Source organism: Ascidia mentula, chromosome 8 (genome assembly GCF_947561715.1).
Source record: "Ascidia mentula chromosome 8, kaAscMent1.1, whole genome shotgun sequence".
NCBI classification, from domain to species: Eukaryota; Metazoa; Chordata; class Ascidiacea; order Phlebobranchia; family Ascidiidae; genus Ascidia; species Ascidia mentula.
Window position 1 is genome coordinate 19,160,114 of NC_138573.1, and position 19,435 is coordinate 19,179,548.

At 36.8% G+C, this 19,435-nt stretch overlaps 2 protein-coding genes across 3 annotated transcripts; both read right to left on the reverse strand.

Annotated features, from left to right (window-relative positions):
- Positions 1-57: 57 nt before the first annotated feature.
- LOC145911300 (multifunctional protein CAD-like) lies at positions 58-17,086 on the reverse strand. 2 transcript variants are annotated; one of them, XM_082998595.1, is made up of 44 exons: positions 16,924-17,086; positions 16,271-16,412; positions 15,884-16,011; positions 15,319-15,461; positions 15,028-15,169; positions 14,790-14,864; positions 14,559-14,725; positions 14,275-14,415; positions 13,774-13,951; positions 13,061-13,239; positions 12,534-12,647; positions 12,351-12,470; positions 11,998-12,138; positions 11,533-11,613; positions 11,127-11,315; positions 10,724-10,848; positions 10,327-10,465; positions 10,164-10,271; positions 9,581-9,846; positions 9,045-9,300; positions 8,655-8,855; positions 8,212-8,358; positions 7,997-8,104; positions 7,671-7,797; positions 7,384-7,526; positions 6,914-7,144; positions 6,540-6,609; positions 6,345-6,457; positions 6,109-6,213; positions 5,776-6,048; positions 5,576-5,660; positions 5,216-5,382; positions 4,748-4,912; positions 4,131-4,262; positions 3,701-3,902; positions 3,349-3,464; positions 2,865-3,086; positions 2,018-2,521; positions 1,597-1,738; positions 1,078-1,274; positions 686-841; positions 525-629; positions 378-472; positions 58-199 (listed from the first exon to the last, which is right to left on the reverse strand). In XM_082998595.1, exons 1-44 carry the CDS (start codon positions 17,012-17,014, stop codon positions 97-99), a joined length of 6,834 nt encoding a protein of 2,277 aa, XP_082854721.1. In that variant the 5' UTR covers positions 17,015-17,086; the 3' UTR covers positions 58-96. The 2 variants fall into 2 exon arrangements, with proteins under 2 accessions (XP_082854721.1, XP_082854720.1); XM_082998594.1 differs by having other exon boundaries at positions 14,790-14,882.
- Positions 17,087-17,414: 328 nt separating this feature from the next.
- On the reverse strand, positions 17,415-19,372 carry LOC145911178 (peptidyl-prolyl cis-trans isomerase FKBP3-like). Its single transcript, XM_082998435.1, has 6 exons — positions 19,218-19,372; positions 19,028-19,129; positions 18,572-18,806; positions 18,427-18,491; positions 18,055-18,152; positions 17,415-17,957 (listed from the first exon to the last, which is right to left on the reverse strand). The coding sequence occupies exons 1-6, from the start codon at positions 19,317-19,319 to the stop codon at positions 17,903-17,905; spliced, it is 657 nt and encodes a 218-aa protein (XP_082854561.1). The 5' UTR covers positions 19,320-19,372; the 3' UTR covers positions 17,415-17,902.
- Positions 19,373-19,435: the final 63 nt, after the last annotated feature.

The window sequence follows — 19,435 nt, forward strand, 5'->3', positions numbered from 1 at the left end:
TGGGGATAGTGATTGGTACAAACTGAAAGTGCTACAAAACAAGTGTTTGATTCTCTGCGAGTAACATAGGGCAGTAATTCCTGTGCAAACAGGTTGTCAGCATTTGCCAAGCACCATACAGAGCAAAGCCATTCTAACGTACATCCCGTATTCAGCTTGACGAAAATAAGCAGCTCTTGGATCACTGTCGACGGAAGTTCTGCAAAAAAATTTCATGCACAAATTAAATAATATTGAAGTCAGCAATTAACTAAATTACATAAATAAACTCGAAAACATACACTTGATTGTAGCATATTTTTGGTTTTCAAAACGCTAAAAGCTGATGCAGGGCTTTTCACAACACATATAAGTATGATAAACAACATTAAACTCACTTGATTTCACCAACCCTTGGCAGAGGATGCATGACGATCATCTTCGGTTTAGCTTTTGTCATTAAATGCGGCGTCAAAACAAACTGTGCAGCCATCTACAAGTTGGTTCACGTTACTTAGGTGCAATCATAACATAAGCAAACTCACAATTTTTTCATAATCTTCTTTGGAGGGAAATCTTTCCTTCTGAATACGCGTCATGTAAAGAACGTCTGTATCTGGCAATGCTTCTTCAATTGACTTGTAGACTTTCTAAATAATTTAACGAAAATATGAATAAAAAGACAAACTTGAGTATTAACACGAACTTGATGAACACGGCAGTTTGAAACGTAGTCAACAACGTCCTCGGGCATTTCCAGTCCCTCTGGGGAAACATATCGTAGATTGACTCTGTACAGAGCAAGTAATCTTGCAAGTGAGTGGACGGTGCGGCCATGTTTCAAATCTCCAACCATTGTGATCTGAAGATATATAATTTGTATCATAGTTGCCAGACAGCTTTATTTTTAATACCAATCCCCCAATTTAAATTAGTTTCACATTGAATGGATATTTTTCTGGGGCAAAGTTCATCCTTTTTCCTTATTCGATATTCTTTTTGATAATCTGTTTAATTTAGTTTTAGTTTGGATCGAACAAAATCACTAGGCTTTAATATCTTTATGTTGAGAATCACTGATTTAAACCAAAAACTTACTGTCATCCCATTGACCGTCCCCAGTTCCTCTCTTATTGTGAAAACGTCCAACAGAGCTTGTGTGGGGTGTTCCCCTGACGCTTCACCTGCACTAATGACAGGGTGGACACAATGTTGCGCTGCAGAGAGGACGGCACCCGGTTGTGGATGTCGTAACACAAGCACATCCACGTAACTTGACAACACCATCACAGAATCTGTAATAAATCGTATATTTCTACGTGAAATAAATCAAAACCTTGAGAGCGCTATATTTTTATGTATATTATTTTGGCCCTGACACTGTTTTCAGTTTAATCAGTTTAGGTTTACTTTATATTGATTCGTTTTTTGTGCTAGTTGATGCACATAGCAAGTGAAATGTGTCAGCACTTTCATATTTTTTAGCAAATGTTGATGTTGACGTCGGAAAATATAATACTCTAAATATATTTTCTACAAGCACAAACTTTTGTTACATTTTTTCATGAATGAAAAAGAAAATTTAAATAATTTAAGTTTTCAAATAAATTCCCCAACCTGAAAGGGATTCCCCTTTCTGGGCAGATGACGTTTTTTCGTTCACAGAAATCACAGAGCCTCCCAATCTATGCATGGCAGATTGAAATGAGCTGACTGTCCGGGTGCTCGCTTCATAAAACAAAGTGGCCAAAACCTTACCCTGAACAAAACAAAGGTGACGAGTTTAAAGCATTTAACAAACAACGCTTCTGATGTTTCTTCACATAAAAGAAAATTTTAGAAGTTATTGCATCAATAAAATGTTACTAGAAACACAAAAACTGTACACAAAGCAATGATAATGCAGATAGCTTGTTCTATTAGGAATACATACATATATTTTTTTTAATTGTGTTGTATATTGCATTATTGACAAGGTTGGTAGGAAATAATTTTGCCGGTTGCTACTAAAATGTTTTTGATATTCTTTCAAAGTCACCTTCAGCAATTCAAGGGGTCTTCCCTTCTTGACGGCAGCCTGCATGGAATGAGCAACGTTGAACAAATGATGCATCTGATCGCGGGAGAAGTGTTTCACTGTCAACACATGTTTCCCTGCTAATCCGTGCGCATAATGTTCTTTAAAAAGATTAGACGCCGGCCAGTTTGTGTCTCCGGTGCCACCGCTTGCTGCAGACTTGTGTTGAATTACCGACAACAAGTTATGTTGTGGTGTTACGCTGCCCACTGGCCCGTGACTATCCCCACTGGCCCCAAATGGTGTCGGGAGGCCCTGAGGAATTTCAGCGACTCTGTGAACTTTCGGAGGCAAGCCAAGTGGTTGGTTGGGTTCTTGGTGAGCGACTGTCAGACCAAGCGGACTTTGCATTGGCATCACTGGCGCACTCTGGTGGTAATCGGCAACTTTCAGGTTGAATGTTCCGAGCATTTGACCACCTTCGGTTGCACGAATATTTCTTCCAAAACCAGGGGGAACAAGTATCTGTATTAAATAATATATCCAAAAAACAAATATGACCAAAATACTACTGAAAAAACTCTGTAGATATATCACATGAAGCTGATGCCTAGTGTCGAATTACTTATTTTTGATATAGCACACAGTCCACAGAATGTATTGCCCAGCATCTGTGCCATGCTATGACTTCCCACTATTGTCAAAATTGCAATTTAATGTTCCAACAAAATGATATGAATTGTTAACATTGACCTTAACAAATTTCTCCGAAGTATTTATTGACACAAATCTCTGCAGCATACAATTAACCTTTCAGGGTCCATATGACAGATGTGAATATTCAGTGTGTTACATGCAAAGTCCATACCTGGCCATCTGTATAAGCAACCTCATTATGCAAAACCACTCTCGTCACTTTCCCGGTAACTCTACGACCGCCAAAAGGGGTCCATCCCGCTTTTGAGAACTTTGGTACTTTTGGGATCACCCACGATTCCATCATGTCCACTTCGATGTAGGTTTCGTTCTCGGGAAGAACAGGAATTCCAAAAATTTTGGACGGGTTTGTGTGAAGCCTGGAAATGATGTCCTGCAAAAACACACAATTGTTACTCTTGTCATTTCTCAATCTGTGTGGTCTACTTTTTTGATTACACAAACCACTGATAAAATCGACATTCTAGGCATCAGCCAAATACTAAATTATTGTTTCGTGTTAGTCAGATTTAACAGCTCTAAATAAATATAGTTTTAAAAATACGTATAGTCAGTCAACTAGGAACATTACCAACTGTTGTAGGGGCGGGAACACAAATAAATAAAACTTATGCCAAGTCGACAAACAATGAAACCTGTATAGTGAGTCGACCTTCCGATACAGCTGTTAGAAGGAGAGGAAGCATCGTCTCCAACCCTGGAAAACCGGGAGGAGGTTTCTCACTTGCCTTCTCTTCTACTGTGTGGGGAGCTTGGGAGAAAATGCACAAGTTTATTGATTGTTGCACTTTGATGGTGAATGACCTTTCTTATTATAGAGGTTGTTGAGTCTTAACATATTCTTAAATATGCAATATGGAAATTGTTTTTCTAGTTTTTTTAATAAGCTGCATTATATAAAAAACACAGAACAAGTATTGCAATGTTCATTTCCACAACTAGATACAACTTAAAATAATTTTTTTTACATAAGTAAAATTTCAGTACCATGGTCTGTAGCAAAGCAGTCAACGATGTCCAAGTTTTCCCACAATGCATTCTGGTCGGCTTTGGTTGCGAGCATTGGTCGGACTTGAGCAAAACCCTCCCCGATGGTGTCGATGTCGTCTTCGCACAGGAAAAGATGATGAGGAGCAACTTCACAGGTGATCGGGAGTCCTCGTTCCTTCGCCGCTCGGATCAACAGAATCTGGCATAGAAACAATAAGCAGCGGACATCTTTAGTGCATCGAAGTTCATTTTTTCAACATTGTATAGGTTTGTATATGTGTTACAGGAACAGTTAAATGTTGCAACAAATGGAGAATTTGCATGGACACAATGTCGGTACAGTTGCAACTTTTTTTGATAATTTGTTGTTGTCGAAGTGCCCGACTCTACAATTTTGTTGTCCTCAGATAAAATATGTAAATTCCACCTCTTCCCTTCTTGCAATATGACAGAAGTGGACGGATTGAGAATAAGTTTCAGCCAACCACAGTACGGCTGCTACCGTCCTCCTTTCTGCATGAACACACAATGGAGCATTCTTCGGCCAGTGTTCGAAATGCTGAAATATTAAACATTTACAAATACTTTTAATTTCTTGACAAACAACACATTGCACCTTCTTCAGTTTAAAAAAGGGTGCCCAAACCTTTTTTTAATACGGGACAATTTTAATCAGGTCAAGACGCCCACAGTCCAGCATTTTTATCGTAGTTTTTAGACAAAAAAATTAATACACAAAAACATGACTACATAACGATCGCTTGTTTCCCAAACTGCTAACAAGGGAAGTGAAGCATTTTATTTAACCTTAATTTTCAAATAATATTTGTTTAAAGTAAAAATGCCTAATTTAAACTTAGATGGCCCAATTTAAAACCACAGACACAGATTACATGAAATACCATGGCGGGCCACATTTGGCCCACTGGACACACTTTGCACAGCCCTGGTTTAAACAGTGCATGTTTTTTCTGATACTGCTTCCAAAAAGTACCTTAGGGAAAGTCCCCAACCCATTAACAATTAAACCCAACTTTTCACCACCTCCATCCACACGGTGACGTCATCCATTCTCAAAGTGGTGAACGTATCGTTAAGATACATCTTCAACGCAGCTGCCTGAGGACTCAACTTGCAAATAGTTTGAGCGTTGCTTTTTCCGGCGCCCACGAAGATCGCAAAGTCACATTTTGATTTGGCCGATGCCAACTGAAACACAAACAAGATTCTATAAAGCAAAAGAAAACATCTGAGTGATCTATATTGGAAAGTTTGTAATTTCCCGGAGGCATTTTATTTTAATGACCGTTGAGTGCCCAGATTAGTGAACTTTTTCATGTGGTAATGTATTAGGGTTTTCTATGTTGACTTTCCATAAAACTTTGCAAAAGTGTGACATTTGTTTCCAATCATTGTGTAAATAATACAACAAAAACAAAATTTTATACAACATCTAAAAAAAATTTTGAACAGTTCACAAACGTATAATTTGATTATAACCACAGCAGTTACATTAAGTGAGTCTGTGAATGACTCTTGGTCAACGACTGGTGGTTGCGTATTTGGCATTGCAAATATCATTGTAATTCCTCCTGCCAATGCTGCAGACGAACATGTGATCCAATCCTCTTTGTGAGTAGCTCCAGGTTCTCTCACGTGCACATGAACATCAATAAGACCTAAAATCACATGATGTTTCACGAGTCCCTATTTCCGACATGTAAATTTTGTGGTCACACAATTTTTGTTTCAAATGGGTCGTACAACCCCATAGGTAATGACACAGGTCAGGTCATCTAAGATTGTTAGAAAAATGCACAGTTTTGTAAAACTTACCTTAGGTTAAAAATACACAAAAGGTTTTTTTTTTACCTGGCAGTCTCACAATTGCCCTTGATGTGATGCAATCTAAGTGAGGATGTAACTTGGGTTTTTGTCCTTTCAACTTCCTCAAAGCCTGTTTGGGACAAAATTGTACAGATTAAGTTCTGCAACCTTTACATTGCTGTGCACTAATTTACAAAACTAAATTGTATTGATTTTGAAATATGGTGATCTGCGACTATTTATACCTGGACAAGCAGCTTTGCACACTTCACGTCTGTGATCAAGGGAATTGATTTCTCAATCGCGAGTTTTCTGAATCGATAACCTTTGGTTGTCACAGATTTTGATCTTCCTCCACGAGCGGAGGTTCCACTTCCACTCCTTCCTCCACTCCGAAGAGGAAGATTAATGATGAGACAAAACCCATGGTTTAAAAGATAATCCATGAGGGATGTGTGCTCAGCTTCCGGTTTGTTGCTCGATTTATTTTCATCCAGTGGCCAATCAACAGGTTTTACCTGGTGTGGTCAAATATAGATCAAAAGTACGGTTTTAAAGTTTTATGCTTGAGAATTCACCTTGATTCCGTGTTCGGCATAGAAATCTGCTGTGCCTATTGAAGCATGAAGAATATAGCCGAGACTTTGAAGTGTTCGGGCTGAGGGGAGCAACTCTGATTTGTGCTGAAAAAAAAAACATGTTTCAAAAACTTAGTTTTTGTTTACCAGAAATAAATAAAGAGTAAGTTTTAGATCATTTAAAAGTTTCTCCAATTTCACACAAACGTCCAAACGCAACTTAAGCTGATTCAAACCTTGTAACTTCCAATCGATAACAAGATGTTTTTCTTTGGGATTTTGAACCCAGTGCTGAGAAGTGCTTTGAGGTAAGCAACATAACGATTTTCCCCAAAACAAGCAACTTCACCTGAAAATATTAATTGTTTATAGACAAGGGTTGGTTTCTCAAGCTTTTGCAGAAAACACTGGTTGTGAAAATGTATCGATACCTGTTGACGCCATTTCCACCCCGAGCATCACGTCCGCACCGACAAGACGGGAAAATGAAAACTGAGGAACCTTCGAAAATAAAATAAACCTGTTTGTCTGCACTTCCCTAATGTTTGGCTTCAGCCAATGATACCCAAACTGGGCAACATAAAAATATATGAACATTTCCTTAAACAATCATTTTAGGCAAAAGCAACTGAATATATTAAGCCTTTGAGCAACATAAGCGTGCGGAGAAAGCCAAATGAAAAAAATGTTGATGATTACTTACTGTGTCCACCTTTTCAGAGTTCCTAGATAACTTAAATAACCTTGCAGGGTAACATGGACAAAAACTTTGAGAAACACTGATTTTGAGAAAGTTTTTACTCACCTTCACACCAACCCTGGACGGATAGACTGGCAGCAGAATTGGAGTTTTCGAAACATCCAGTGAAGCCTGAGACTGAATGTTTGGCGGCAAAACCAACTGACGCAAGTTCAAGTCCATGTTCATTATTGCCTGTGTTGCTATGGCAACCAGGTTGCAGTCAAGAGTTTTTGACACAAACGGGAACGACCTTGAAGTTCTCACATTGCATTCAATCACCTTCAACTGATTCTCCTGAAAAATCAATAGATGGATTTACCAAAATGCCGTTTTTTCTAACACTGGATACAAAAACAGTGCAAAACTACCACAAGTTTGTAACATGTATTTTCTATAGTCTGTAAACAGTGCGTCCTGGTCGCATTCAAATCTGGTTTGTACTTAATTATATTTTATTAAATTAAGGAAAAACTTTCCCTAAGGCTAAATTAAAGTTTAGTCCCACTAGATTGTAAAAGAGGGAGGTTTCTAACCTTTGCGATTAGCTGAAGGTTAAATGGACCGTTGACCTCAAGTTCACGCCCGATGGCACAAACGATCTGCACGATCTTTTCAATTGTTTCATCATTCATATCTTGTGGAGGAGTTACGAGAGTTGCATCTCCAGAATGCACACCTGCATATTAACTCACAGTTAAGAAGTGAAACAAGGGTTTCTAAACTAGAAGCTGTTGTTTAATATCTGCTAAAGACTCTTTCAGTCTTGGCTGAATGTGCCAAGGAATTTAAAATTAAACAAGATAGTTTGAAAAACATTCACCTGCGTTTTCAACATGTTCACAGATCGCCATGACGACGACCTCGCCATCTCGTGACACGGCATCGACGTCGATCTCCTTCGCTTCAAGAATAAACTTTGACACAACAACAGGATGGTCCTTTGAAACCTGAATTGGAATCTCAATTAGGTTTCAGCTTTACTTAATGCATATGTCCTCAAACTGTGCACAGTGTAATTCTTGTGGGTCGTTTTCAGTTTCCAAAACAATTTAACGGCAACTAACAAGTTTAAAGTAATTAATCACATTGTCAATTATGTAACTTTTTTATTCTAACAAACATCTACTGAATGTTTGTAAACTTTACCTGGGTCGCAGATCCCAAATATTCATCCAAATCCTGCTCTGAATATATCACGGACATCGCTGCACCACTCAACACATATGAAGGTCTGACAAGGCAAGGGTAATTCACCTGTGGACGTTGTTTCATATTATTGATTGATAAACACAGGGTTCTGTTTCAAATACTGTCGCGAATATAATTTACACAGAATACAAGTAACACAACACATTAGTGACCGTTTCACAAAACTTCTTTGCTTCGTTAACGTCAGTTAATTCCTTCCAGCGCGGTTGACTGATTCCAATATTGTCCAACATTCGAGAAAACTTGAAACGGTTTTCTGCGTTGTCGATTGACTGAGGTGATGTGCCAAGAACGTTAACCTGATATTAATACAATTATTGTAAAGAAATAAAGTTGGGAAAATGTAAGTTAAGTAGATGGAGGAAATTGAGACAATAATAAAATGGTTTTGATATTAGAACATCACCCATAACCTACGCAGGAATTTTCTTAACAAACACAAATGTCTGGTAACAATGACCACTTTCACATAATATTTTTCACTTGCACAAATGTAACCCATTGACAATAAGCCCTTGGCTAACTAACATTTTCCCTATGTAGAAATGGTGGACACCTACCCTAACTAAGCCTTCCAGACAAAAAACAATTTTACCTGTTGTCTATGAAGTCCCATCGCAATGTTATTAGGGAGTTGTCCTCCCATGCTGAGAATCACACCCACAGGGTTTTCTTTCTCACAAATATCAAGAACAGTTTCCAGAGAAAGTTCTTCGAAGTAGAGACGATCGCACTGGTCATAATCTGTACTGACTGTCTCAGGGTTGCAATTCACCATAACTGTCTTGTGTCCAAGCTGAAATGAGAAGTTAGGAACATTAACATGGAATTTCAACCACTTTTAAAATCACGAAAAAATGAAAAAAGATACTACCGACACTAAACTTAACAAACTCAGTAAACAGTAAAAAAATTCTTGAGAATAGAATAGCTTTTACATTTCCAGTAAGATAAACATTCGTAAAATAAAAATGTGTAACTATACCTTCTGCAGTTCATTAACACATTGTACGGCACACCAATCAAACTCCACACTGCTCCCTATCCTGTATGCTCCAGATCCAAGCACAATGATGCAGTTGCCGGGGTAATCAACATCATCCTGGCTTTCACAGGGAACGCCATAAGTAAGATAGAGATAGTTAGTCGTCGCCGGCCATTCTGCTGCAACTGTGTCGATACGACGGACACTTGGCCAGAGAGAAAGAGATTTTCTGCATTCCCTCACAAACAGTTCCGTGCTGTGGAGAAAAGTTTTTATAAACTATACAGAACACCCAGCAATATGTTTACACTATACCAAGGTACAATATACACCAAAACAGCGTCACTGTAGTAGCTCATACACATGTACACACAAGTAAGGCATCAATTTAACAAAGAATTAATTATACCTCATAACATATGTATATATTATATAGCACAACCTGTATGGTGTAAACTATCTTTTTCTAATTATAAACAAAACCCATCGCAAAATAAGCCCAAGGGTCATTTTTCACTTCGCAATAAACTTGTTACCTTTTTATAGAAGTTGCAATTTGTCGATCTGAGAAACCTAGTTGTTTTGCTTTGAACATGAGTTCACGAGATATGGGGTCGGAATTATCATAAATATCACCACTGTTGCTCTTCTCTAAGGTTTTGGTCATTGCAATAATGTTTTGAAACTTGTGTAGAAACCATTTGTCGATATATGTAAGGTTGTAAAGCTTGTCAACAGCGTAACCTACATACAGCGCGGCAGCTAATACAAAAACACGCTTGTCTGTTGGTGTTTTTAGTGCCTGCAATTTAAAAAAGGTTCAATCAATGAAAGAAAACCTGAAAAATCCAGGGTTGAAACATGTCCTATGCATGTGTTGTAAAATGATGTTTTTTTTGTACTTTTTGGCTTGTAACTAAGGATTTTTTGAATACATATAAGATTACCAAGCACTGACAGAATGAATATCATACTGCAATATTAGTGGTTTCATAATATAACCTTCTTATCTTTTTTCAAACAAGTTAAAAAATACTTTATTTTCTGTTGTCGTCAAGTCATTTGGTTGCCTAGCAACAAAGTTTTCATGCATTTATAAACTTTTGAAATATCACAAACCTCTTCAGATACTGGCTGCAAATCGTGAGAAAACCCATCACAATTTTCATCCACCATTCTCAACGCTTTCTGGAAAGCTTCCTCGAATGTTACCCCGATCGCCATGACCTTCAAAACATAGTCAAGGTCACAAAAGGACAACTTCCCATGATTTCACACAAACCTCTCCGACACTTTTCATGCTGCTTCCGATCTTCGTGCTGACTCGGGAAAACTTCCGCAAATCCCATCTGGGGACTTTGACGACGCAATAATCCAAACTCGGTTCGAAGTTTGCGGTTGTAGAGTTCGTGACGTTGTTTCTGTCGATGAAATTTGACAACATTGGGTTGGAAGTCAAAATTCATCAATCAATGAACAAAATAAACTTTAAATCTACATAATTAAGAGTACCTTTACACAAGTGCTTTACAAATTTAACAAAATTTTAAATAACTCAAGATATTTAAAAGTGACATATAGAAATATATAAACATGGAAATCTTAAGCCCCATATTAAAGACATTTCGAGCTTCTCGGGCCCAAGCACTCCTACATTCAATATTTTCAACAAATAATACCTCAGTTCAGGAAGGGGAATCCCCAGTGCTAGTTTAGCAGCGATGTAAGCGAGGGGATATCCCGTTGCTTTACTTGCCAATGCTGAACTTCGCGACAAGCGGGCATTCACCTCTATGATGTAATACTGAAAAACAATGAACAATAATTAATTGCAAAAGTAAAAGTTTGGCTCTGAACAAAAAATCCTAGAATGTGATTGACAACTTGAGCCTTCATGATGTTAAAAAAGCAGAAGTTAATTTTTTAATGTCAGGTTTGTGGTCACAATCACATTTATTTCAAACTCACTTTTAACAAGAAACACATTTTCCCTTTTTATGTCTAAATGTAACAACATCCTAATGAAAAACATTGTAATGAGGTAAAATACAGATGTTTTATACAAGTACCATCTCAGGTTACCTCATCAGAAGCTGGGTTTAACGCATACTGAATGTTGCATTCCCCAACGACAGCCAGATGCCGAATACAGTTGATTGCGGTCGTTCTCAACCGATTGTAATCGTTATCCGTGAGAGTCTGACTGGGAGCGACCACGATCGACTCTCCCGTGTGAATTCCAAGAGGATCCACATTCTCCATATTGCAAACCTAATAAATAAACATTAAGTCACTAATTTGTGTGCATGCTAATGGCAACTTTGCATGCTTTTTTAACACTAAATAGAGATAGCATCTTACAATAGTTTTATCCTGAAAACAGATTAATCTTTCATTAAACAGTGTTGAAACAAAGGTTTAACCAATCTTATGGTGCTGTATGACATGAATTTTATTTTGCAAAGGAAGACACAAATTCATAGCTTACAGTGATGCAGTTGTCGTAGGCGTCACGCACGACTTCATACTCAACTTCCTTCCAACCTTTTAGAGATTTGTCAACGAAAACCTAAAACAAAAAAAATGTAGTTCAGCATTCTGAAAAAAGTCATGCTGATTTAAAATAACTCTTTGAACAACTTTTATTATTTTTATTCCGAAATCGACCGTGTTGTGTGTGACACAGGTGGAAACGTCATGTTTGCAGAATTACAATATAAAATAACCTTGTGTCAAATGCATTTATGTTAACAATACATGCGTTTGACACAAGATTATTTCATATTGCAATTCTTTTAACAACTGGAGCAAGAATGCCAAGATTAAACTTATCATGTCCAAAAATATACAGTTTAACTTCTTCACTGTTCTTTCTCACACATACTTTAACAACCATGATCATTTAAGTACATATATTAGTAATTTCTTCATTAGATGAGCAACATATGAACACCTGTGAAGTGTGGGAGAACGCAGACTGCACGAGCTCTGTAAGTTCTTCTTCGTTGTCGGCAAACCCAGAGCCCAAACCTCCGAGAGCATATGCAGCTCGCACAAGCACTGGATAACCCAATCTCTCCGCAATCTTCTTTGCCTGGTGATAATATACAGTTAATATAATGTGTTTATATAGGATTTGTTGATTTGTAAAACTTCTAAACTTGTTTTGTTACAAACAGTAGCGCCAACTTAGCAATATTACAAATTATTTAACACTAAAATAAAAATTGTACTTGAAAAAAACTCCACAGCCATATTACTATAATAATTACTACAATGTAAACATAATTTAAAGTTTGTACGAACTTCTTCAACATTATAAGCTGCATCGCTCGGTGCGACCCTTTCTCCAATTTCCATCATTTTCTCAGCGAAGGCTTTCCGATCTTCTGACATTTCAATCGAAGCAATGGGAGTTCCCAAAACCTATTACAATAAAAGCGAATTTAGAGAACTTGAGAATTTGCAACAACAAGTTTAAATATATACCTGGACATTGTACTTCTCAAACACTCCCTGATTTTTCAACAAAACTCCACAGTTTAAAGCTGTTTGTCCTCCAAATGTTAACAATATCCCATCCGGTCTCTCACACTGAATAACCTGCAAATCATCATTAATATTTAGCAAGGGATTAAATCCTTTGGTACAACCACACCACAGGCATTTACAACATTACAATTGTAAGCAAAATTGCCTAGAAATATCAGTTTATTTGGTGATGCCAAGAGTTCTGCCTCTATGTAATTATAATTTTAAGGTGATGTGCAGGGCCTACAAAACCTTTTTAAAGTTGCAACCCACTATTATATGAAGACAGTTATTGCGGGTAACAAACATTTTGATTAAACACCAAATAAGTCGATTTCTTGTCAACATATTGCTTACATCACAGTATTTACGATATATTTTGCATCTGCTACTGAAACCAACCAGCGAACCATGGGCCATGTGTTGTGCATGCCTGGCATGGATGATACAAACAGATGAATATTTAAACCCATTGGAGGCCTCACCTGTGTCACATAATCAGGTGTAATGGGCAGGAAATAGATTTTATCTGCAAGTCCGTGAGAAGTTTGTACAGTTGCAATGTTAGGGTTGATCAACACAGTTCGAATCTGTTCCTCTTTCATGGCTTTGATTGCTTGTGTTCCGGAATAATCAAATTCTCCAGCTTGTCCAATACTTAAACCTACATCATAAACACAATTTTAAACAAATTGCCAACAACATTTATAATTAACAACTCTTATGGGCAATAGCTGAGTAAAACTTATAAGTCAATCTTTCAGACAGCTCTTTTAAAGATGTTTTTTTATTTTTAAAAACTGTTTTACGCTGTTTTGTACACTTTGCAGAAACTGATGATGCCCTTTTCAGGGCGAAATATATTTTTCTGACAAAAATAAAAAAACATCTTTAAAAGAGCTGTCTGAAAGATTGACTTAAAAGTTTTACTCAGCTACGGTATCGATCGACAGCCTACCAGGGTGGCTTGGTTCACCGATCCGGTGTTGTTTATTGTTTTTTCATTGGCTCTTATAGGCAATTTATAAATATTTAAGCTTTGTAGCACAATGGGTTTTGCACATTTTTCGTTTAAAAAAAAAAAATTCATAAAAAACAAATACATTTTCCATGGAATAACAGTCATTTTGTTGATTACAAAACATTTCAGCCAATTATAATCAGTTTAAATGTTAATTTTAATGGAATTACAACAAACCTCCTGATCCAAGAATGAGGACTTTCTGTGGTCGCAACTTCTTCACTTTTTGTTCACGATCGTTTGTGAGCGTTTTCGTGATCAAATTTCTGACGCTCATTCTGACCGACCCAGCTTTGTGGTCTTGAACAGTTTGGAGGAAAACATCGAAAAGGCACTCAAGGTCTTGGGGGCCGGGCTGAAAAAAAGACCTGGCTTATTTCTAATATTCGCATAATGTGTTTTCATACAACCTTTTCCAAAGCATGGATTTGTAAAATTTTAAACAACTTTTTAAGTGAATAATTAAATATCTAAAAAGTTTTAGTTTTTGAAACAGGTATTTACACAAAAATGTCAAAGTTGTGCATTTTCCATCAAAAGAATTTCATTCAATTTAATTTGTTGCGAGAATCTAAATTTCCCAAACTATCAACAAGTTTGGAAAAAAACTCATTGATGTTGATTTCTTAGCACAATTCTTCTGTTGAGCATTAGAAATTTCGCATAAAATCTCCTTACAGCATTCTCTGGATGGAACTGGCAGCTGAAATAAGGCAAGGAGACGTGGACAATCCCCTCGTTAGTGTCGTCGTTAGCATTTACAAACAACGGGACCCAGTTTTCTGGTAGTTGGGCAGCATCAACCGCAAATCCATGGTTCTGTGAACAAAATTTTTTTGGCACTTTTCAAATCAATAAAGGATTTTTCGAAATGTGTCCTGAATGTCAACTCAAAGTCGCATATTTTTAAAGCCAAATGACAGGCAACACCTCATAAACTTTACAATAATTGTACATTTTACCTGGGAAGTGATGAAACATCTTGTTGTGTCTGTTAACATACACGGCTGGTTGTGGCCCCGATTTCCAAACTTCATCTTAAACGAACCAGCTCCAATCGCCAAACTGATAAGTTGGTGTCCCAGACATATTCCAAACAATGGTGTTGGTTTTGTTTGTTTTAAGAAACCTTTGGAACATGCAGAAATGTTACGCAGGAAGGAATAAGAAAGAGATCCAGGTACTTGACTCACTTCGAATGTTCTGGATTGTTTCTTTGCAGAGAACTGGGTCACCGGGTCCATTGCTCAGAAACAAACCGTCAAAGTCTGCAACGTTTTGAAAACCTGGCAAGTTTATTCAAGTACAGATTTGTTGAAGAAACATTTTTATTTGGACAGGACTAAACATGTACTTAACTTTAATTAGTTTACAACATGTTATCTACATAGGGAATAAAACAGTTGTTACCAACACAAAAACATAACCCACCCATTTTATTGAAGTCAAAATCCCAAGGAACAACTGTAACTTTTGCCCCTCTTCTACAAAGGCATCGGATTTGGTTATTCTTGATCCCACAATCAACTGCCACAATGTGGATTTTCCCATCTTTATTGTAAGTTACTGGAGTCTATGCAGATACAGAGTCATAAATAAATGGCACTTATACCACATGTGTGTATACTATAGACTTCATGGTTTTGTTGTTTTCTAATTCTTTAGCACAACAAACACACATGGCTTTTTGACATATTTGAAATCAAATTCTAAAATATTCACCTTTATAGAAACTTCAGCCACCAAATTAACCACGTTTGGATCGTCAAATACAAGTTTTGTGTGATCCTTTTCACCCACTGTCAGGTTACAAAGCATAGATCCTTGTGAACGAATCTTCTTCGTTAAAGCACGAGTGTCAATCCCTGAAAGAAAAGGAAGTTTAAAATTAATGGTTGAATAGTTAAAGACCAGATTTTCAGGTTTCTGGGATAGTTCAGTGCTGCGATGCTGTTGGTCTTGATAATATCAATGAAAATGTTTAAGAAAGTTATCATAGTAACAATGCTGATATGAGTGATAAAACGATATTCACTGGGTTCGTTATCTCAATAAATATTTATTGAACGGGCAGCGAATCATATATAACAAGTTTTGCAGAAGCGGTAGTTTTTTTTGCACCATTTTACAAAACGTGAAAGTCATAACTTGTCCTAAACTTTCCCCACATTTCCAGCAAAGACAATATTTCACTCCAGAAGTTTGATTTTAAATAACTGGCTTTCCAAACATGACTCTGAAACATGTATTGAATGTGTCACTGTATATTGACCAGATAAAAGTTCACCTTCAACAGCTGGGATGTTATACTTCTTCAACCATTCATCTAACGACAACCTCGATGACCAATGACTTGGGTCAAAGCAAGTGTGGTTCACAATGAGACCAGCTGCATGAATTTTGTTCGACTCAAACCTGAATAAAACCAAGTTTTAAATTATCTTTACAAGCATTTTAATGTAATTATTTTTGTGGTCCTACAACTTAAAAAGCTTTTTGTCTCTGCTAATGTTGCTTAACTGTAGCAATGCAAATTTTGCTTGTTTTCACCAATCAACTCAGCATAAATTAGGTAAACAAAAACGTTGTTTAGGTCAAACTAAACATTCAATGTCAAAAGAAATTCCCAACAAGTTTAATGATGTCATCAATCATGTTACTTTAACTCTATTACCACTTTGAAAGTCCAACTTCATCTTTTTCATCTGAAGGAATTCCATAATTTCCAATAAGGGGGTAGGTCAAAACCAAAACTTGTCGGCAGTACGATGGGTCAGTGAGGGATTGTGGATAACCAACCATTCCTGTCTGAAACACTAAAAAACGAGCAAAATTGTTGAGCTGTAAATATCATTTTTCCAACTGTCCAGCGGTATATCAACATTTTGAAACAAGTCACACATATTCCTTTTGCCCTGGTTACTATATTAACAGGTTTTGCTGCTGTCTATGCTTGCTAGACTGTATTATGCCTGTAACTATGACCTATGCTCTCAACCCAGAGAAAAGGCCGCGATTTGCATGGAGGATTTTTTGGGTAAACATTTATTGTATGGATTTTGTGCAGAAAAACTTTTTTCGCATCGTTGCGGATCGGACAAGTAGGCCAGATTGGAAAGTTTGTTTTTTTGCGCGGAGGATTTCGTTTCGGCGATCGTTAATTGCGCGGACGATCGCAACGTTTTTTGTATGTTAATGCATTATGTCATTAATATTGCGCGGATTATCGGTAAATTTTCCAGAAGTATATCCTCCGCGCACGACATTTTTTCCAGTCTGGCAAGTAGGCATCATGTAATTAGCCTATATGAAACAAAAAGCACATACCAAGTTCACCAGTGATGTCCACCTTTGCACCAAAGTGTTTTCCGGAGTAAGTTGTTCCATCTTGAAGGTGTAATCTAGCCGTTTCAGCCATACTTGCTTGATGTCGACAAAGTTAGCTACTTGCTCTGTTGCTCAGTGACCCCCACAAGCTTACCTACTACCTAATCTTAACATTATTTAAAGAAAATTAAAAACAACAAAATAGTTTATGTTAGTATATAACACAGAATAACATAAGATTAAATCAGCCACTTACCAATGTTTTGAAGGGATATTTAAATACCCTGAAAAACCCACGTGTTGTTTCGCCTGATCTCTATTAAACGCGTATTTTTCTATGTCCCATCGAGTGAGAGGTCGTCACATTCAAATTATCCGTACCGGTACAGGATGGACATTGTACTACGAAAACTTCTACAATTAGCAAAATTACTGGCTAACAATTTCTACTTTTCTCAAGAACTATACGTAAAAATACCTGAGCCAATGTCCCAAGTTTGAACAAAATTTTATTTAATCACCTTTTTGAGAAGAATCCGCACACAAAAAAGCATGTTATTCACAACCAAACAAAATGAAAAGTAAATAACGGTTGTTGATAAAATGTTGCGGAACTGCTTTCTTTGTGTTCTACTTTTTTATGCACCATCAAAAAAATTAAAGACACCTTTGTGTACATCTGAATTTACTGTAACATTTTATATCTCAACATAAAACACTAAACTTCAAAACTAATATTGATCGAACTGTTGAAAATTTTATACCAGCTCGGCACAAAAGTGTTAAACACTAGTAGACAGTGGATGGAACGAACATAACAACACTTCTAAACATGGCAGTTTTAAAATTAAAAATGCTGTCTGGATTGGCAACTGCACGCAGAAGGAACATTATGTTAAAATCGCTCCCAAATTCCTTTACATGAGTACTATTTATCCACAAACTAGATGCAAGTTTGAGATAAAACAGAAACCAGTAATCAGTCGATTCTGCAGAGTTCAACCTCAAATGTAAGAGTTGCATGTGGAGGGATTCTGAAAAACAAATATTAAATTAAGCCGGAATAAGTGGCTACAATATAATTGCAAAGTTTAATGCCAACTAAACCAAGTGTTTTACAATCATTCTTACTTTGCTTCAGGTTTTCCCTGTTTCCCATATGCCCATTCCGGCTCGATTATTATTTCCGCTTTTTCACCAACACTCATAGTCAGAAGAGCTTCGTCCCACTGGAAAAATATGTAGGTGGTTAATTAACCCCGTCGACACATTAAAGCAGCACTTAATTATACAAGGTAGATTTTACCATGATGCAAATTTTGACAATTGATTTAATTTCAACATATTTTGGCAATCACTTCCAAGTGATTTTGATTTTTTGAAAGCAAGTGATTAAGAAGTAAAATATGAAAATCTTTAAAACAGTGCCGGAGTGTCATCTAATCAATTCTGAAGCCAGTGAATCTCAAGATTACTTATAGAGCAAAAAAAATCTTAACTCACTCCTTTTATTACATTTCCCTTGCCAACATTAAAAATCAGTGGTTGGAGTTTCTTCTTTTTTGTTCCTACAGAGAATGGAACAATTGTAAAAATATTGCATGAAACCAACGGTTATATACCAAAACCGTATCTTACAACTTTATACCTGGTTGTAAGCTGTCGAATACAGTTCCATCTGACAATTTACCAATGTAGTAACAGGATACTTTATCTCCTCGTTTTGGAAAGTTTTCTTTGTCGCCCTTTTTGAGGACACTTTTTTTGAACTTGGGTGGTCCAACTTCTTCCTTTGGTTGTGTCTTGTGTTCTGACACACTTATTTGCTTTACTGCATGTGTCACTTGTTCCACAGGAACATCGTATTCACTGCCCTTGAATGCCTGAAATTGTCAACAATACAAATATATGAGTGGCTAATAAAAAAAACGGTTTAGATTTAAGAACTTGTATAATTCCATCGATTATTTTTCATTCAAAATTTTTTCGTGACATTGGTACAGAAATACTTGCAAAGTTGTCCAGACAGCAAATAAGGCTCCAAACAAATAAAGCAACTTTATAAATAAATTTACAAAAACTTGTGTGAAAAATAACTTTTTACCTTTTTCTCAAAGAGCTCGTTATAAGCTGAAACAAGATGATCTTTTTTGGATGTTTTTGTCACATTTTTTAAACTCCCTTGAAGTTTTTGCTCATGCAGAAACTAAATAAAGGACATACAGGTAAACTTCACCAATCGGCAGTTTTCAAATAAAACAATTTAATAATATTTAGTCTTCAAAAAAACCAACCTTCGGAGCTGCGTACTCTTGCAAAAACTGTACAACGTCTTTTTTTGAAACCCCGTCCGATTTCAATTGCTCTTCACTCCACTTTTGTTCAACAGCTGCCATTTTTATGCCTAACAACTAAGTAACAAGATCTGCTGTAACAATTTACTTAGTTTACAACTATCCCAGATAAATGTTAGTTATCAAATCTCCACATACGCCGGTGTTAACAACCTTTC